This window comes from Solanum stenotomum, chromosome 7, assembly GCF_019186545.1.
Source record: "Solanum stenotomum isolate F172 chromosome 7, ASM1918654v1, whole genome shotgun sequence".
Classification (NCBI taxonomy): Eukaryota; Viridiplantae; Streptophyta; class Magnoliopsida; order Solanales; family Solanaceae; genus Solanum; species Solanum stenotomum.
This window is the reverse complement of record NC_064288.1, coordinates 49,660,441-49,681,741: the sequence shown is the minus strand read 5'-3', so window position 1 is coordinate 49,681,741 and position 21,301 is coordinate 49,660,441. Positions and strand designations below refer to the sequence as shown.

Sequence of the window (21,301 nt, the reverse complement as noted above, 5' to 3'; positions counted from 1 at the left end):
GTTTTTTCGTATTTTTAGAGTTAGCTAGGGACTTGTCCCAGCAGCTCATCAATATTAGAGGCTTCCATACAGTTTTTGGGGTTGTTTCCTATGGATATTCAAATATATTTTCTCTTGGAGTCCTTTTAGTTTTGACTCACTTTATAGTTATGCTTTCGTTTACTTAATTATATTTTAGTATGCGTGTGATATGCCAAACTTGGGGTTAGCTTGGGATCACTCGTAATCCTAGGTCCCGTGTTACATCTAGGGGGTAGCCTCGGTACATGACAATCCTGGGGTGGGGGTCGGGTCGCTTCCCTTGGTGTATTCACATTCTAAGCTCCACCTCCGGTGGGTGTTTCCCTTCCCCAACCTCTTCCACGTCCTCTCATTGCGGGCTTTACCACTAGAGCTACTACCCTTGTGTCTTTCTGTCAAGTGTCAACTATCTGCGCACAGAAGAACGAAATAGTTAGATACCAATTTGGATGGTCAAATAACCATTGGAATCAAGTCAAAGCTCAGAAGAAAAATGAAGAGGATTTCCTTAAGTCTTGTAGCCTCTTACAAAAAAGTACAAACGTTTTCGTACCATCCCATAAGACTCTACTAGACTCGTTTTGATATGACGAAATCAACAAACCTAGGACTCTAATACTAAGTTTGTCACGACTCAAACCATCGTAAATGGCACCATACTAAACAATCTGATGGGAGAACCATCTATTAACCCAAAACTAGCCAAACATCATTTAAAGAACCAAGTTTATCATATAAAAAGTAAAACATTTGCGACAACCAATGATTGAGTCCTTATAAACTCAACCCAATAGTTTAAAACATTTAATGCGGAAAACCCCTAAGAACTGAAAGTCATTATAACCAAAACTCTAAAAAAATCAAATCGGGGATGCAACCCCGAAACTACTCTTAATGCTAAAACGAGTATATGTGTCTGAAAAAATAGTTTACGGTCCGTAGATGGTGTCCATAAAACTCAATTTCCTATAAATTTTAAAGCACTTAATTAAATAGGGATGGTCTGACCCTAGATTAGTATTTCTAAGGTGTTGCAAAAGCTCTAAAATATTGATCATCTGTCGTAAATCTCCATTACGAATTTTAATAGACTCAATTAGAATTGGAAAATTCTAATGGAAATTGAAACTAATTATTCAACACTCAGTGATCAAATATCATTTGAGACAGTAAAGGAATAGACCTAATATTTGCCGGTAAAATACTAACCTTGTTGATTCACATATAACCGACATTTTATTTCTTTTGCTTCATACGAATGAATTTAGAGATTCATATGGATAACATATCGTAAGATTAAAGCAATATAAGATATGAATATTAAAAGATTAGAGCAATAGCCATAAACATATCATTAATCCTTGAGAATTCTGGGAAGATTAAGGAGTGCGGAAGATAAATAAGAAGGCAGTGGAGATGTAGGTATTACTTCAAATCAATAATCACGATGAATAGTAATAAAGATAATACATTTAGTAGACATTCACGTAGTATATTTCATAACAAAATTTAAATCATTAAAAGAAATAAAATAGGTTGCAAATAATTGAAACATTTTTCATAAATTAAATTGAGTTTTTCAATTTTTAAATAAATTATTAAATTTTGTTTTCCTTAAATAAAATTCTTAACTACTTTATATTTTCAACTATTTTAAAATAATTAAAATAATAATAAAAAATATTACTAATATATTTAATTTTTGTCCTTAAATATTTTCCTTACAACCCCTTGTAAACGAATCCAAAAGGGCTTGTAAGGCCGATGAACAAAAGTGTCTTTGACAAATCAAATACTTTCCCTTCACTAATTCCTTGTTCTTCTCTCACTGTTTTATAGCTTAGTGTTCCAGATTTGTTCATAATCCATACTGTTGTACTTGTTGGTTCTTAAATTATGAAGAGAAGTTACTCTGAATCTCCATCTTCGAGTTCTTATGGACCTCCACAATCCAAATTTAAGCATAACCCAGAAGGTATTTTATCATCTTCTTTGTTTTTATTACCTTTTCTTGGAATTATATGGATATAGCATGATGAAATTAGAGACTTTACTCGTATTTTAGCTAAACCCAGAAGGTAATTTTTATTTATTTTTTGTTTTCAAAAGACCCCACTTGGGATTTACCTATCTTGGTGTAGATGGATTTATGCATATTCGTTTTGTTTGTTGAATTAGTACTTGTAAAGTTAGAAACTTTACTTTTGTATAAGCACAACCCAGAAGGGAATTTTGTAATATTTTCTTTTAAGACAAATTCACTTGATTATTGGCATTTCTTTGTATAGATAGATATGGATACAACATATTTGTTCATTGGTATGTTTTTGTTGTTTTGATAACTGTGGTGTTGGGGTTAGCTTTGGCGTAACTTGACTAATTCCACGTGATACTAGCCACCGGCTAGCAGCAACATGTAACAGGTATCAGGTGACTCCGTTACTAGGACAGATGGAAAGAAATCACCTAGTGTTTTTTTATCTGTAATGAGATTGAGACCATTCAGTTCATTGACCACTATGTCACACCGTTAGATGCCTGTGAAGTTAGAGAACTACTGCTTTTTTTAAAGCATAACCTAGAAGAGAATTTTCTAATGTTTTCTTTAATAGTAACTGCATTTGATTTTAGTTATCTGTCGCTGTATAGACATAGATATAACATATTTGTTCATTGTTGCATTAGTTAGTAATAACAAGGATACTGTTATTTTCGCTGCTAAAGTGTTTTGCTATAATTATTGTAATGTCTGAATTTTATTTACGATGCAGGGTAGTTGTTTAACTGCTAGGGGCGATGTATTATGCCATAAATAATTGAACTTCTGATGCTAAACTTTAGGAAGTTGTAACCTTTTTGGATAAAGAAGCCAGAAGTTGGTTTTCTATTGCGGTTTGATTAAAAGTTTGAACTGGTGTCAGGCGACACTCATTTTCTGGAAGATGAGAGTACAAAAATCTTTGCCAGGAAGGTGGCTGATCATTACAGTGCGAGGACCAATCAAACTCTTGAAGAGCGCGAAGCAAGTCCTATCATCCATTTAAAGAAACTTAATAATTGGGTATGTCTTGTTTATTCATAAGTGGGGATATTCTGCATAGTTCATTGCTAATGAGGTTTTCTGGCTTGTTAGATCAAGAGTGTCTTGATTCAGCTTTATACGAAAAGAGGGGATGCAGTTCTTGATCTTGCTTGTGGGAAGGTACTTTTGCCTTATTGTACACTCCAATTATCTGGCAGCAATTGAGCTGTTAGAATTTCTAGGTGGTAATTAACCAAGTAGCCATGCATCTAATTCTCACTTTCTGTTTAAACCAGGGTGGTGATCTCATCAAATGGGATAAAGCAAAGATTGGATATTACGTTGGTATTGATATTGCCGATGGTTCAGTAAGTTCCTGCTGGATGAATACTTGTTTTGGTCTTTTTGTGCTTGCCACTGCAAGTCAGAGCTCCCTTTCAGCAAGCTATTTTACATGCTTAAAAATTTGTATGGCTTCCTAGAAGATGCTTTTTACCAGTACTTAGATGTTTTGCAGTTAAACATTATTAAATATTATTAATTGAACATCTGAAGGTTTACTATGCTATTAGCTGTTAGAGTGGTGCTTGCAGTGAAGTATAGTATAACAAGGATATTCTAGGGGCCCGTTTGGCCATGTGAGATGAAATCAGGATATGAAATCATATGAAATGAAGTTGAAGTTTAGTTTGGACATGCATCGTGGTTTTGGTTATAAACATAAAAACTTTCAAATTTACCCCAATTTTTAAAATAGAATCTTACCAAATAAGTAAAAGTTTATAACAAAAGTATAATACACTATAACTAAGCTATTCTAAAAAAAACTACAACATTTATTGATCAAACTCTAGTTCAATAAAAAAGTAAAATTGAGCATGATTGTAGTGTACTACTCTTTAATATAAGTCGTTTGTTGGCCAATATCATTAGTAACTATATCATCATGTGAATATTTCGTGAATATTTCATCACTCCTTCCATTAATCGCAAAAAATAATGTAGATATTAAATGGTGGCTTTTTCTTTTACAAAATCTAAACTTGTGGGTCAATTTTTATATTTACAAAATATGAAATCATGATATGAAATTTTCAAATCAAGCTTTTTGGAAAATTTGGAATTGCATCTCATGATTTGGAATCATGAGATAAAATCGCATGTCCAAACGCCGATTACATCTCATGATTACAAATCACGAGATGAAATCGCATGTCCAAATGCCTACTAAGCCATGTGGTGGGACTTTGCATCCACCTGGTCACCAGGGTATCTTTAATTCTTAAGGTGGTTCAAGAATGATAAATAAAGGAGGATCTATCTTCATTCTAGTTTGTGGTTCCATTATGGTGTTTCCCACTAAATTGACATGTATTCAGTCAGATTTCACTCATTATATAGGTTATTGTTTCTGTTTATCATCGGTAGCATTCTGCATAGTAGATTTTTTTAAGATCCAACATTTCCTGAACTTTTTATCATGCTGCCTAATTGCTTAAAGTATTAACAAGTCTTTGCCTTCTTTTCTTAAAATTAGTTACACGCAGTTGATCTTCTGTATAGGAATAATTCTCTGATTTGGTTAAACTTTTGAAATATTCTTCTCTGATATGAGGCAAACGATGTTATTAATGACAGGGGAAACCCTGTGTACAAGTTGTATACCAATAGATGGAGAACCTACATCAAAATCTGGTTCTGTATGAAAGAATTCCAATTATCTTATTTATTCATCTATTCACAAAGAAACCCCATGGTCATTGGTACACCAAAAAGAAACTAGAAACAAGATACTATTTTGCAGTTTGATAAAATCAATATCAACACCGTCAAAAGCTATCATGTTTCTCTATTCATAGAACTCGCATAATGGGCTGATGGAGCAACATCCCATGCTAGATCTTCTCTTCCTCCTTCTAAAGGCCCAACTATGTGACACCTCCTCCAATGTGCTCAGCACCATCCAATCCAATTTCGAAACATTCTTTGCATGAACAATGTTGAACTACTCAAGTTTGTTGATAAGAAGTGGCAAAAACATGAGGGATCTCTATTTGTGCTTTAAATTATCGTAGACAGAAATACTTTACCTGGGGGGGGGGGGGGGTATCTTAGACAGATTTTGCTTAGGGGGAGGGTGTCATGCATCTTTCTTTTTTTTTTTTGTTGGACAGAGACATCTGTCTGGGGCCAACCCTTAGGACTAACCACAAAGGTTGACATTTGTGAGGGTGCCATGCATCTGATCAAAATGGTATCCTGTAATTTTTGCTAGCATAATCCCCAATACTAGCTGATTAAATTTAAATAACTAATGGCTGACTAGAAGAATTGACCAGCATTATTGCCTAGCATTGACCAGCAGGATTGAAATGGAAAATCAATTTCTTGTTTCCAGGTTCTATTTGAACCATGTGTGTGCATGCATCTCCATAGAATGGACTGGAGCATGAGGCACACTGCCTTGGCTGAGAAATCCGTGGAGTTATGAATTATTGCCTTGTGGTATTTGTTTATATGAATACAAGGGTTGATCTTCTGTCTCTGGCAGAACTATTCCAAAGATCTGTTTTTTTTTATTGAGTAATAAACATGATTAAGGAAAACATTATTGAGTTGCCATTTAACTTGAGGGGAATGTTGATCAAATTTTGGTTCTGTCTTTTAATTGGAGGTTAATCTAGATTATTAACTTAAAGAAAAGGCCACAAAAGCTTTCTTAAATTCTAACTTGTTGACATCAGTTCTAAATGATTCAGGCATAGGAGATGCTGGCATTTCTTAATCAGTGTTATCAAAGGCGAAAAGCGCAAAAAAGCTCTAAGGTCCGTGGGGCTTTAAGCGCAAATAAAGCGTAGACTTTAATGAAAAAAGACGCAAAGGGAGAAAAGAATACAAATATGTAGGTTTAGTCCAAGGCTAATAATTATAAACATGAATGACAAATATATGAACAAAGAAGTTGAATTTTTTTATGATAAAGTGAAATATCAATTATTTAGTTTCACTTCTTCATAAGAAGCTCATTGGCAAGGAAACTTTTGCCTTGGAACCTTGATAACGACACTGAAGCGCACATAAAGCGAGGCGAAGCGTTCAACACGTTTTGAGCCTTGCTTCAGGGCTTAAGCGCGCCTTTGATAACACTGTTCTTAATTGAGTGCTCCATTTAGTAGATTTACATGCTAAGTTTCTTCCTTTATTTACGGGAATGAATATCCATCTCATAGAATGTTATATTGCTCTATATTTCTTTTGACCAAGTAAAGTAATTATATTCCTCTATATATTTATGTTAAATTCTAGTTTTTGAGGTCTATTTTTATTTTCTATTGTATTTGAGTGCTAGCCTGACTTATGATATTATTCTTGAATCATGTAAAGATAGAAGACTGCCGGACCCGTTACAATGGTGAGGCAGATCACCATCAGCGACGCAAAAAGTTCTCATTTCCTGCCAGACTCCTGTGTGGAGATTGTTATGAGGTAAATCAGCTGACTACATGATCAATCAAGTTTTCTCATTCTTCAGATGGAACTGAAAGTTCTTATCTTTTTGTTGCTTTTTTTTTTTTCGCGTTGTTTAGATTATTATGAATGTATGATGAATCATTTCCTAAACATACGATGACCTTAGGTATCATGTCCTTAGCTGGATGTATAGTGATGATTAATATATGCTTAAAACCACTGATATTCCAAACAGCTGCGTGCTTTTATTGAAACATCAAGGCGGATGACTCTACTGATATCTTGTGTGGGAAATTTCAGGTTCGTTTGGATAGGGTTTTAGCAGATGATGCACCTTTTGATGTTTGTAGCTGTCAGGTATGTCAGTCTCCTACATTTCCTATAGTGTAGCATTGTTCTTCAGGGAGTTAGGTGAAAAACATAGTCCAAGATGAACCATTTATCATTCTCCTTCAAAAATATTTCGTGCCAATCAGTAAAGTAGTTCAATTTAGCCAGAAAATAACTACTCCATGTTATCAAAAGGAGTAGTTATTTTATGGCTTAATTGAACTATTTTTCTGCCATTTCTTAGCCTATAGAGGTACATGCTTCTATGAATTGAATTACTTTTATAAAACTGCATCTCTTTCTTTGAGCATCGTGAGGTGTTTTGGGTATGTTGGTGCCCTCGTAAAATATCTCTTCTCAAGCTTTCATGTTTTTGGTTCCTGGCTATGTTAAATGTTTCATTTGTCCTATTTTGGTTTTTCTCCAGCTTTACTTTCTATTTTGCCAATGAAACTTGTAAATTCATTACTGTGTTCAGAAGTTTTTCCAAAGTAGCTCACTGAAAAAGGAGTCCAATCCACATCTTTCTTAAATTTTAAAGAAACTTTAATGAAGTAAAGGTTGAGGAAAAATGGCTGTACAGTGTCCTCCTAATTGGATCCCGAAATTATGTCCGTCTTGGGTGTCCTCTTACAGATTCTAAGCTAAGAAAACTTGAAATTTGCAGTTTGCTATGCATTATTCGTGGTCTACTGAGGCACGTGCACGACGTGCGCTGGCCAATATCTCAGCTTTACTCCGACCTGGAGGAATATTTATTGGAACAATGCCAGATGCCAATGTCATTGTCAAGAAGTATAGAGAAGGTTTAACTTTTGCTCAATTCTGCCCTGCTTGTACCTGTTGAATCTATAAATGTGATGACTCTGATGTCTTTGTGATATATCCTTACTCTCATCACTAGCTTTTCAGTTAAAAGGTCAAGGAGCTGAAGTGCTACTAGAAAATTGTTCTTCATTTATTTATTTTTTCTCCTTTTCTATTTGGGGTGGGGGGGTTGGGGGGGCGCTCAAATGCTTAGATTGTTGCCTGATTCATCAATCATTCAACTATGCATCAAATTTAAATTAGTTGGGTTGGCTATGTGAATCCTTTATGTCCTCTGCCTGGATCTATTTCCTTCCAGTATTGACAAATAATTGCTTGTAAGGCACATAAAAATTCCTTCAGAACAAGAAATTATCTAAACCTAACTCTTTTTTCTACCCTTACATATGAGTATCCAACTAGACAAAAAGACTTATACCAAAGATGAGATCTTATGCAAGTTACACCTGCAACAAAACTTCAATCGTAACCTGTTGGTACATATAGGTCCTTTGCTTCTATTGTATTCTTTACTTTGTTAAGTATGCACCTATTTTGAGATTTTAAGTCATTTGAGACAATTTTCCTTCATGTGGTTTTAGGTCTACATCGTTCCTTTTTTTATCATCATAAAAGTATCCCACCTACAAGCATGGTGCATTTAGAGGTCTATGTAGGATATAGCCAAACCATCTTAGTTTACCTTTTCTCATATCTTCTGTGTTTTATTTAAAGCCTCTGTGATTATTTCTAATATTGTCTAATTCTTTATGATCGTGTAGCCATCACTCAAGACTAGTGGAGTGATCGTGGCATTACAAATTTTTGAAATGTGTTATGTAGTCTCTTTTTATACAAGTCCAGATTAAAGATCTGTTGATATATGGTTCCTGTTTATCTTTGGAAGTACAGCTGAGGGGCTAGCCTTTGGTAATAGTGTCTATTGGATACGTTTTGATGAAGAGTTTTCAGAGAAGGTAACTTGTGTTATCATTTTCTAGCAATTTTCTAATTTCTGTTTTTTTCCTATTATAAGTATTCGTATATTAAGATCTTCTATTGTTTTGCAGAAATTTAAATCGTCAAATCCTTTTGGCATCAAATACAAGTTCCATCTGGAGGTGTGTAGACCTTTATGGCTTCCTATATATCTTAGCTGTGTCCTTTGATATTATTGCTATTGATTAAAGTATGTACTCGCTCCTTTGTCGATTTTTGTTGCAAAACACAAATCTCAGCTTCCATTTGAATAATTTATTTGTTTTATAGCTAGTCTATATGTATGGTTTTCAGTTTTTGCTTTACGTGTCTAGAATCATGCACATTGAAGAATTTTTATTTGTCTTTTAGCCTCCACGATTTGCAAGTTCTAGCAGACTAAATAACTGTTCTTACTCTGCTATTTATGGATTTGCATGTGCTATGAATGAAACCAAACACTATTTTGGGGCTCAAAACTCAGTTATTAATTTTTATCAGACAATAGTTTATGTACATATATCAACAGGTTGAGAATCCCATTTTAACACGACTTACAACAGACTTTGTATTATATGCTTGGAATGTTATTATCCTCCTATTAAATCCTGAAAACCAACATACGGTTATCCTCTTATTAAATCCTGAAAACCAACATAGGGTAATCCTCCTATTAAATCCTGAAAACCAATCTACGGTTCTGATATTGAAAATCCTTTGATTGCATCTATGTGTGAATATATGATTTATCTGCTTTTCAACAAATAAACTGTCAATATTTGGATTGTAGGATGCTGTTGATTGTCCTGAGTGGATTGTTCCTTTCCCCGTCTTCAAGGCAATGGCTGAAGAGGTATTAGCATGTGTGCCTCCCACTTTTAGTTGTTGACTGTACTTCACCACAGGTCATTTGTTTTTTGACTTAATATACCCCTTTTATATGAATACGAGAAATTGTAGGTGTAAATATGCCCTTTTTTATCTTATATTATTTTTTATTTTAAATCAAGACCATGGTAGGTTTTCTTTTATATAGAGAAGGCAATTTTCTTGATTGAGAGCAGTGTTATCAAAAGCAAAAAGAGTTGTAAGGTCTGTTGGGGCTTTAAGCGCAAAGCGCAAATAAAGTGTAGACTTTGATGCAAAAAGGCGCAAAGGGAGAAAAAGTATAAATATATATATGATTAGTCCAAGACTAATAATTTGTAAGCATGAATGACAAATATATGAACAAAGATATTAAAAATAATTACGATAAAAAGTGAAATATCAATTGTGTAGTGTCGTCTCCTCAGAAGAGGTTCATTGGCAAGGAAACGTATGTCTTAAAACCTTGATGACGACACTGAAGCGCACATTAAGTGTGCCTTTGATAACACTGATTGAGAGCGCTCCCTAATGTTATTTATGAGACAAAATAAGGGAGTATCTTAGACATTGTTCAAAATCCTTATAGTTACTCAGATAGAATTTGTGTATGCTATACGAGGCATAATTACTGATATTTCAAGGATTGCACTGCAGAAGGCATAATAATTAGCATTCAAGTATATAATGCAATTGTTTCTTGCCTTCTCATTTATTCTGACAGTGTTATTTAATTTTTTATTGCAGTATGACTTCGAGCTAGTTTTTGTGAAGAACAACCATGAGTTTGTGGATGAGTACATGAAGAAACCAGAGTTCATTGAGCTAATGAGGAGGCTCGGTGCATTAGGTGATGGGAACCAAGACCAAAGTAAGTTTTGGTTATCTTAGATGCTGAATATTAGTGCTGTGCTCTTTCATCCAAGTATTTTCCGATATTTGATGCTTGTTACATATGCATACCCAAAACTTGTGTTGTGACATAGTTTGCTAATTACAGGTACTCTATCATCAGACGAATGGGAGGTAGCCTACCTTTATTTGGCATTTGTTCTAAGGAAGGTATGAACATACCTAATTCATGTTCTAATATTACCGTTGTTTGTTAAACAGTAGTCCACGACCCAAACTTTGGGGNGCATGACTAGCATCCGACAGCATATACACAGCAACCACAATAAAAGTAATTACTTTGTATGCAAAGTATGCCTTTGCATGGACAATGACATTGATTCTTGTGATTGTGATCTCGGGTAAAATCTTGTTTATTTTGCAGCGAGGGCAACCAGATCAAACACGAAGAAACCCTAGACGAGACAAAGGCAAGATGCAATTGACAAAAGACGATATTGAGAATGTTAACGGTGCAGTGTAGTGCTTTGCTCCAACCTTTGAAACTGAAAACTGTTATGGAACATGAGGAAGTATCTGAAATGAAGAGGAACAGTAAACACAGTGCCCACTTCAAGTCGATAAATCCAGCAGCTAATCAATTTTGCAGAATAAAAACTATAGTTTTCCCCTTATCATTTGTTATATCAACTTGGTATTATACTCCTGCATAAAAAAGTTGATGTGGGCAGAAGTGGCTGGTTCTAATGATACTAGTCACCAGTGCAATGTTTGTTTGTCCACTTGCAACTTACCATGTAACTCTCTGTACCATTACATATTTAAAGTGAGAAAATAACCAAAAAAATCAGTCTGGAATATTAAGATAAAAATGTTTTAGAGATCTAAGACAATTGAACACTGATGTCAAGATCAAATATATGTTGTTTGTTTACTTATGCTGTTAACGCACAGTTGAGAGTACCTTATCTGGTATTCTTTTTTTTTTTACCCTCCCAGGAGTTCCCACCCTTTTTGCTCCCCTGCTTACTTGAACTCGCAACCTTCGGGTTGGAAGTGAGAGGTGTTTACCATCCGACCAACTCCCTCTCGTGAGCTTATTTGGTATTCCATTTCAAAGTTCTTGCATCAACAACTCCAATGGAACCAACTTATTGATTGATTTTTTGAGACTCATTAAGTTACTTTGAACAATACAAGATTTTATATATAAAGACAAATAAGATTGGGTAGTACGGTAGTAGACAACTCTCTTAGTTCAAAGAGTATTCAAGCTATACATGTTCAACATCTAAAATACAAAAATCTTGATGTACATGTCATCAAAACATGGATACAGGTTCATACTCTAGACAAGGATAATTCAAGTAACAAAAGAGAAAAAAAATGAAGAAAACTAATAAAGTTTATTATCATACATATCTTTCTCATTCTCATGTAGGAGATGAATAAGTCTTGCAATTAAAGTAACGCTTGGCCAACTCCCATAGTGTGATGAGCGGTTTGTACAAGGCAGATGATTACCAAGTGATTCCGGCTTCAGGCTTCTCACAAAAGAACTCAACATTCCTCACATCCCATCATCAGTTTCAATGTTCTGAATATGAGTTATCTCAGTCCGATCAAGTTCAAGACAAGGACACATCTTGATCTTCAAAGACTCTAGTGATGACACTCTTTGTAGGAGACAATATGGAAGGCTATTAAGCTTTTCACAACAATTTAATTCTAACTCCTTAAGACTAGGCATTACTGAAAAACCAACTTCTGGTTTTATGTCTGTCCATTCTTCCCACTCTGAACAATATGAAAATCTCAATTTCTTCAACTTTGGAAATGTGTTAATGGTTCCTGGCATGCCCAAGAATTCATTTCCTACATGTTTCAATTCATCCATAAGCCTTATCCAAAGAATTTCAAGAAATGGCAACTTACCTAAAGGTGGCAAAAAGGTGCAATTAAAGCACTCACTTAGTGTAAGAACTCTAAGATTATTAAGGGACAGTGTAATCCATGTTGGGAATTGAGTGCCTCTGTATCCGTTGATGGTCAAGAATCTAAGGTTTGGAGGTGGTAGTAGAGCTTCCATCACATCCATACTTACCTCACTTGCCCAGTAGAAATTCAAACGTAGTTCCTTGATGTATGGCTTCATTCTTAATGCTGCATTTTGTGCTTCAACTACGTCTTCTGCAGCGTTCAAACTGTCGATCACATGGATAGATACATACCCTTGAAGCTGGTTCAATTTTCCGATATATCCTAGCTTGCTTGATCCTTTCCCAACTACAAAGTCACTCAAAGTCCTGAGCTGAGTTAGATTTCCGATATCTTGAGGAAAAGATTCCAACTTGGGTGTGTCAGTTGTAATGAGGTGTCTCAAGTTTATCAGTCTTCCTATATGTTGAGGAAGTCTTGAAAGACGGTTACATCCTTGAAGATCTAACGTTTGCAGATTACACAACCGGCAAATGGCTTCAGGCAAGTTCTGTACTTGGCTGCTGCTTAAATCAATGTACCTCAGATGGAACAGATTGCCGATTTCTTGAGGGAGTTCTTGTATTCCACAGCCATGTAAATTTAGAACTCTTAGACATTTAAGACCTTTGACCAGATCGTGAGTAAGCTCTTTCGCGAGCAAGTGTTCAGCAAAAAGACTGCGGATCTTTTCAACATCACAGACAGAAACAGGAGTTACTGTACTGTCAGTTCTATCCCAGCATAAATGATGAACACTAAGAACTTTTTCTGTGCTTTCGGTCCCTGTGATGCTATAGCAGTCATTTTTTGAAATTAACTGAGCAAAATCATGCACTACATCATGCATTTTGCAAGATATTATCACACTTGTATTTTTATCATCTGTCTCCAACTCCTGAAAGAAAGAGCGCATAGCTAAGTTCATGAAGTACTCGCGTCCTCTAACTTCCTGCTGGTTATTTTCAACTGTGCTGAGATAACCTTGTGCCATCCAAATTCTGACCAACTTGTCTACATTTATGACAGTATCTTTAGGAAAAATGGCACAATATGAGAAACAACGCTTCAAGATTGGGAGCAAGTCATTGTAGCTCAAGTACAAATGAGGAAAAAGGTCTAATGTCACTTCTTCCTGTTCCCATATTTGATTGTCCAAAACAGTTTGCCACTCTTGTTCTGTAACCTTAAAACGTAGGAAACTTCCCATAGCCTTTGCAGCAAGTGGCAATCCTTTGCATTTTCGAACAATTCTCCTTCCAATATCTTCTAAATTCTCACGATCCTCGTTACTCCTTCCTGAAAATGCTATCCGACTAAACAATGCCCAGCAATCTGAATCTGATAGCTGTCCCAACCTATGCATGTAAGAACTGCCCATTATCCCCACAACCCTCTCACTCCGGGATGTAACCAAGATTCTACTTCCAGGAGCTCCATTCTTGAGGGAGTTCTTCAACGGTTCCCATTTTCTATTATCTTCAGACCACACATCATCTAGCACAAGAAAGAACCTTTTCTTAGAGACACATTCTTGAATTCTTTCTAACAACATATGGAACTCAGACAGATTCGGAGAGCTTTTAGTTAACCCTTCAAGAATAGCTTTTGCAACTTTGACTTCATCGAAAGGATCAGATACACAAATCCAAATTCTTTTATCGAAATGACCCTTCAATTTCTCATCACTATAAGCTAGTTGGGCAAGTGTTGTTTTTCCAATCCCACCTGTACCCACAACAGAAACAACAAGAGGGACACTTTCTTGATCACTACTCTCAAGCAACTTCCTCATTACAACATCTTTATCAGAATCCCTACCATGTACTTCTGATTCATCAACAATACCCGTACTCATAACTCTCCTAAACGCATCTTGATCAGAAACACTACCACCACCACCAGTTGCATTAACTACAAAATTGAACTGATTTTTATCCCTCACAATCTCTTCTAACTTCACATCCAATTCCTTTATTTTACGAACAATATCGCGATTAACCTCAAGTTTCTTGAAAGTAAAACAACAAGACAGTGAAAAGCAACTTACTTTCTTCTTAGGAATCGAAACAGCAGCACCAGAACCAGCATCAGCAACAGACTCATCTCTTTCAATTTGTTGCTGGAGTATTCTTGTGCGCCATTCATCTAACACATTGTCTGCATCATAAGAGAAAATTTCAAGAACTTCTAACCAATGCTTAACATTTATATCTTTGACCCTTCTTCTCTCTGCATCATCCAATGCTGCTCTTATCATTTTCAACTTCAAAGATAAATTTTGGATCTCTTTCTTGATCCCAATAGCCATTTTCAGCTCCTCTACTTGTTCTTTAACTTGTTCCACAATGAAAGTGCCCAATTGTTCAAGCACAATGGAGACGAGTACTTCAGCCATGGCTGTTTCTTGATTGGTTTGGTTTGGTTTGGTTTGATTTGTTTATGAAACAAAAACAGAAATTGAATAAGATTTTGTGGAAATAACCAAGTCTGTGAATATGTATAAAATAATTAGCATAAATGATCATGTCTTTCAAGTCAATGAATAAAATTGATCTAGTCTATTATAGTATACAACTATTCACCTCCTTCGTCCAGAAGTTTCAAACGTCTTTGTTAGGGACCTTCAATATAAAATTTTACTACGCGAATCTGAATTTAGTTCGACTCATATTGAACAAAAACGTTCTTAGTTAATATTTAATAATTTGGTCTTAAAATGTTATTACTATCAATAATTTAGTTTTAAAATACCCTTATTGTTACTTGATAGATCGAAATCCCTTTTTTGCAAATGAGTATATTATTTATTAGGAAAAACATATTTTTGACCGATTAAGTAATCATATGGATATATTTGAACTAAACTATTTATGAACGAGCATTTTTAGATCAAATTATTAACGGAAATCATTTTAATTCAATTAAGACATTTTTTTTATTCTTTTCTATATAAAGTAGGTGATTTTTCTTATATACTGACTTTTTTTTCCTAACTACTTTCTTAACTTCTTCCGAGAAATTTCTCTGTTACTACTCCCTATAAGATATGATTTATGAAATTAACTTTATTATACTTTTTATTAATCACTTTTACTCCGTTAATAGCAAAGTGTGAAGATTGAAGAAGTAATAAATTTTATATTTTGAAAATTCTTTTTGTTTTTGGACTAAAAAATATAGTCGACTAAAAAAAAGAGAGAAGGAATATTTGGTTACCCAGAGTTATGGTGAAAGAATAAATATTTTTTCATTCTTAATTTTAAGTTTTTCTAGGTATGAAATCGTCTTTGCTAAAACGAATATATGATGAGTCACTAAAGATATAATGATTCTTTCTTTTTTCCCCTTTTTCTTTTGTCCCTTCATTTACTAATCTCATTAACGCGTAGCATACATGTTCCCAGGTCCACTCTAAACAAATGCCTTTTTTTTCCTTCTCTCCATTTGTTAGTTAGACTTACATTGAAGGACACCCAAGTAATTGAATTTGGTGTAATTATATTGTCTTCTCCTGTTTGGAAGGATAAGTAATTACTTGATTAGCAGGTAATTGGTGTAATTGGCGGGGGTAATTACACTCTACAATTCACAGGTAGAGGCTGTGAATTTCTGCCTGTAAATTGTTGGTAATTACATGGTGTAATTACCACCTGATTACTTTTTAATTATTTTTTTTTCTGTTTTTATTTTTTTGTTTTAATTTTTTTGTTTTAATTTTTTTACTTCTATTATTTTAAGTTCTTTTTTTATTTTTATTATTCTAAAAATTTGTAAAAGTTTATTTTTTATTTTATATTATTATATTTCATTTTCTTCTTGTTCTCAACCTTACTTTACATGATTCTATGTAATTTTCTCGTATTATCTATTTCTTTATGCCATGCATATTTTCTCATTAGCATAATTTTATTAGTATTCCAATTTTTAAATTAAAATAGAACTTATTGTTAAGTAAGGTTATAGACTTACGTTTTCTTTATTAAGAAAAAATAAAAATAAATCATATTTATTGCTATGTTGAAATTTGTTATAAGAGTATTATGTTAAATTTTTTATTTTGAGTTTATAACTTATGTTATATTTTCAATTTCATTTGTTTTAGTAATATTGAATTTACATTGCATGTCATTTTTTAATTAGACTTGATAGATTATATTTTTGTCAAACATTTAATAATTTATGACATTTTATTTATATAGTATTCTATTTATCAAACACGCATTTCACGATATTCGTAGAAACTTCATACTTTTAGTTGTTACGATCAATTCAATTGAAATATATTAATTTGAAAAAATATAAATCAATTATTTTTTCATAATATTAGTTACAGAAAATATGTTTATAAATTAATATATTTTCAAAAAAGAATATATATCTTAAATATTTAATTTAATGTCATTTATAAAGTTTCTTATTTATCTAGTATAAATTTTAAATAATTAATTTTTATTTTTAAAATTTATATTAATTTTATAATTGCAATTGTGCATTCAAACAGAACATGTGTAATTATACTGTGGCATCCAAACAGGACATGTGTAATTACACTGTGACAACCAAACAGGTCAATGTATTTACTAGGTTGGTAATTACTACCCTAGTAATTACACCAATTCCAATTACCAAGTGGCTTTCCAAATAGACCGAGTCTGTTTGGAAAGCCACCACCTGGTAATTGGAATTGGTGTAATTACTAGGGTAGTAATTACACAGTCTAGTAATTACACTGGCCTGTTTGGTTGCCATAGTGTAATTACATTATAATTACACATGTCCTGTTTGGATGCCACAATATAATTATACATGAGTATATTATTTATTAGGAAAAATATATTTTTGACCGATTAAGTAATCATATGGATATATTTGAACTAAACTATTTATGAACGAGCATTTTTAGATCAAATTATTAACTGAAGATATTTTAATTCAATTAAGACATTTTTTTTATTCTTTTCTATATAAAAGTAGGTCATTTTTCTTATATACTGACTTTTTTTTTTCCTAACTACTTTCTTAACTTCTACCGACAGAAAAAAAAAAAAACTTCTACCGACAGATTTCTCTGTTACTACTCCCTATAGGCTATAAGTATGATTTATGAAATTAACTTTAAAATACTTTTTATTAATCTCATAAATCAACTTTAAAATACTTTTTATTAATCTCTTTTACTCCGTTTATAGCAAAGTGTGAAGATTGAGGAAGTAATAAATTTTATATTTTGAATTTTATTTTTGGACTAAAAAAACAGTCCACCATAAAAGAGAGAGAAGGAATATGTTGTGATCATTTCATTTTGAATTAAAAATTTTAAATTCGAGTCTCCCTGAATATGAAGTCGTACGGAATATGTGGTGAGCACTAAAGACGAGAGATATAATGATTCTTCCTCTTTCCCATTTTCTTTTGTTCATTCACTAATCTCATTAACGCGTAGCGCACATGTTGCCAGGGCCCCTCTAGACATGCCTTCTTTTTTCTTCTTTCTCTATTTGTTAATTGACTTACATTAAATGATATATATATATATATATATATATATATATATAGCCACACACTTTCTTCGTAGGTGAAGATTTGAAGATGAAAGGTGCATCATTATCGATGCATGTTGGTTAAAGTATGTCATCGAATATTATTCGTATAATAAATTTATTAAGTATAAAAATATAAAATTAATGTACTGACGTATAAATATAAATTAAATAACTCTATAATATAAAGTTTACTTTGTGGGGTGATAATTTTGAACTTCACGTTGCACCATTAACCCCGTCCCCTCAAAGGTGTGCAACATTTAAACTAATGCACCAAAACTTAGTTTTAGTGTCTTTGGGTACGTAATAAATTATTTGTTATATCTCAAGGTATATATTATATATAGCACATGAGTCTGCCTCTGATTTTCTTGGTCTCAATTTATATGTAATGTAATTTAATTGAGTGTGAAGTTTAAGAGTATGAAAAGATGTTGCGATGTTATAAGAATATTTTAATTGTATGAAATAGCAAACTATTAATTCAAATTAAATGTTATAGCCATAGTTTATTTTAATTGTAATTCGCAACAGACATCCCATTTTTTTGCCATCTGATTCGGTATACAATTAGCCATTTTATACATTTCAGTATAAAATGTGTTTGTGTTTGTATAAAGTGAGAGAAAAATGTATATGCAAATACAAATACATATATTTTCATCATATACACTTATAATTGTACAAATACAAATCTTATTATACAAATTATAATGTATAAATAGATTTATACAAAACTGAACAATTGGTATAAAATTGGATGTTTGTAGCGAACTATACAAATCAAAAGCTCCATAGCAAACATAAAATTTGCTATGGAGCACAATTATGCAAACTATAATTATAACATACAAATATGATTTTTATGTTTGCTAATTGCTATATAAGAAAGTTGCTTTTTAAAGAATATGAAAAGATGTTGCGATGTTATAAGAATATTTTAAAGTAAATGAATTTTAAAATAGAAAAATGCGTCCTTTTTTGTCGAATAAGTAAGACTCAATTGGATAAAATTATAGAAATGTCATTAAATATTTATTGAAACATTTAATGTACAAAAAATATTTAGAGAAAAGAATATCTCATATGAAATAAAGAGAAACATGATATGAGTTGAAGATGGAAGCGTAGTAATTAAATACGAAGATTTAGGAGAGAGCTGAGGGTATGGAAGTTGTATTTTGTGACCACTAAATATATGATTGAGAAGATGAGGTTGTTCCTTCTTTAATTAAATGATTCGATTTTAAGTTTTGAGTTTTAAATTTTCTTGATATAGAACGCTTTCCTTAAATAAATCATACAGTATAAATCTAAATTAATCAGACATAAATAAAAATATTTAACCTCGTATAATGATAGCTAAGTAATATAAATTAAATTAATCAGACTTTAATAAAAATATCAATATCTAACCCGATTGTAGCTAAGTAATATAAATTAAATTTGACAAAAAGCAAGTAATATAAAGATGTAATAAGTAAAGTAGTTTTGGAACATGAACTCATGATTCTATTGCCATACATTTTGGTTAGTATTAAAAGAAAAGTATTTTAATAAGGGAATCAAAGATGAACAAATAATTCACTCAAGGAATACTTTAGATGTCCAAAGTTGTATTGTGCTTTATATCGAATAAATAAATAAATAAATAATTATTGTTTTAGGGAATCAAAAATATTCTTCAAAATTTCCCGCCATTATAAAAAATAGCTGGTATATCTTTATTATAATACTATAAAACCTACTTAACTCAAAATCGAAAAATCTATTACCAAATAGTTTCGACTATAAATTTCTTTTTAGACATGAATTAAAATATTAAATCTTAATCAATTTAGTTTTCTACTCGTACTTTAAATTATTGTTTTAATATTTTTTTCGTAATTCAAAATTGTATATTTAATTGTTGATGCACTAGTTAAGAAATAATGTTCACATAGTCATTTAACTATGAATGATTCTTTTAAAAAGTCACTCAATTTTATTTTATAATCCAAAAGTCATTCAATTAGTAATTCTCTTACCATTGTTGATATACTTCTCATCAACTTTTCAGGCTGAAACACTTTCTCTTCAACTATCATTGATACACTTTGTCACCAATATTTTAACTCATTTTTCTAACTCTTAGGGTGGGCTTGGTATGTATTTCATTTTTCTATGTTCGGTTGGTTAAATATTTAGAAAATCAAGTTCTTTAAAAATGAGGAGAATGACTTCCCTAATGAATGTAGGGAAAACAAGTTCAACAATATATAGTAGCGTTTCACATTAATTATGTCATTCCCACCACCCCACACCCCTACCTCCCAACCCCAACCTCCTATATTATTTGTCAAAATTATATACAAACAATTTTAAGATAATAATTTTTGCTTATCTACTAAACATAAGAACTAAATAAGTAAAGAACTCACTTAGTTTCCTAGAAATTAGTTTTTCTTCACATTGAACACACCCTTAGAGGGGAAGAAATACTTCTTCTTGAGCATATTTTCTTGCACCTCTATAAACTTGCAATATTTTTTATCAGTTCTTCTCAACCTGATTATTTTTCATGCATATATCATTGGCCTGACGTTTGCCAATATAATTATAAGCCCAAACAAGCGAGACATGTTGGCTAGCATATCGCCCGCCGACAAGGAAAGATATATATTTAATTCTTTACCAAAATTATAAAAAAAAATTATACCAATTTGAAGAAAAATAATTTATCCAAAAAACTCACAAATCTTTGAATCCTCTCTTTATTCTTGAACAATTATCCCCTCAACATCAGATTTTATGAGCCTAAAGCAACCATAACTGCTAGGGTTTTGCGGGTCATATGATTTAATTTTTTTAATCCTATTCTTTTTAGGGTTAAATTCTTCTATGGGTATCGAGTTTCAAATGATTAACCAAAAAACCCTTTATAAAAATGCAATACATAAAAGTGCTTTTTAATTTGGCCTTATTTCACATTTATACTTAGACTTGTATAGAGTTGAATAAGTAGACACATACGTCCTATGTGTCATAATACATGTAGGATTCATATTGTCATGTAGATGTCACGTAGGACGCATGTGTCTACTTGTTAAACTTTATATAAATTTAAGTGTTTACTTGTGCACACCCAAAGTTGAAGGACATAAATATAAGTAAATGTCAAATTAAAAGACATATTTATGTATTATACCTTATAAAAATTCTCCTTTATTTTTGAGCTCTTCCTCCTCAACTAAAAACTTTTTATTCAATTTTGGCCATGAGTCTTACACTTGTTTGGAACTCTCCTTCTTGTTAAGAGACATTGAGAGCAAATTATGTCAACGTCTTTCTCCCTTCTTGCGATATCCAAAAATATTCCAAAAGTAGGGGTGTGTAAAAATTGAATAGATCAATAAATTAAATTGAAAAAAATGCTACAGGGTTATTGGAT

General features: G+C 32.6%; 2 protein-coding genes across 2 annotated transcripts; one reads left to right on the top strand and one right to left on the bottom strand.

Annotated features, from left to right (window-relative positions):
* Positions 1-1,764: 1,764 nt before the first annotated feature.
* On the top strand, positions 1,765-11,181 carry LOC125871577 (mRNA cap guanine-N7 methyltransferase 1-like). Its single transcript, XM_049552203.1, has 13 exons — positions 1,765-1,996; positions 2,943-3,082; positions 3,155-3,223; positions 3,340-3,411; positions 6,428-6,529; positions 6,815-6,871; positions 7,512-7,650; positions 8,564-8,628; positions 8,722-8,772; positions 9,420-9,482; positions 10,244-10,367; positions 10,497-10,558; positions 10,773-11,181. The coding sequence occupies exons 1-13, from the start codon at positions 1,918-1,920 to the stop codon at positions 10,869-10,871; spliced, it is 1,122 nt and encodes a 373-aa protein (XP_049408160.1). The 5' UTR covers positions 1,765-1,917; the 3' UTR covers positions 10,872-11,181.
* A 737-nt stretch (positions 11,182-11,918) lies between these two features.
* LOC125869991 (putative disease resistance protein RGA3) lies at positions 11,919-14,723 on the bottom strand. The gene has a single exon (XM_049550368.1). The coding sequence runs from the start codon at positions 14,721-14,723 to the stop codon at positions 11,919-11,921; it is 2,805 nt and encodes a 934-aa protein (XP_049406325.1).
* Between the last annotated feature and the right edge of the window lie 6,578 nt (positions 14,724-21,301).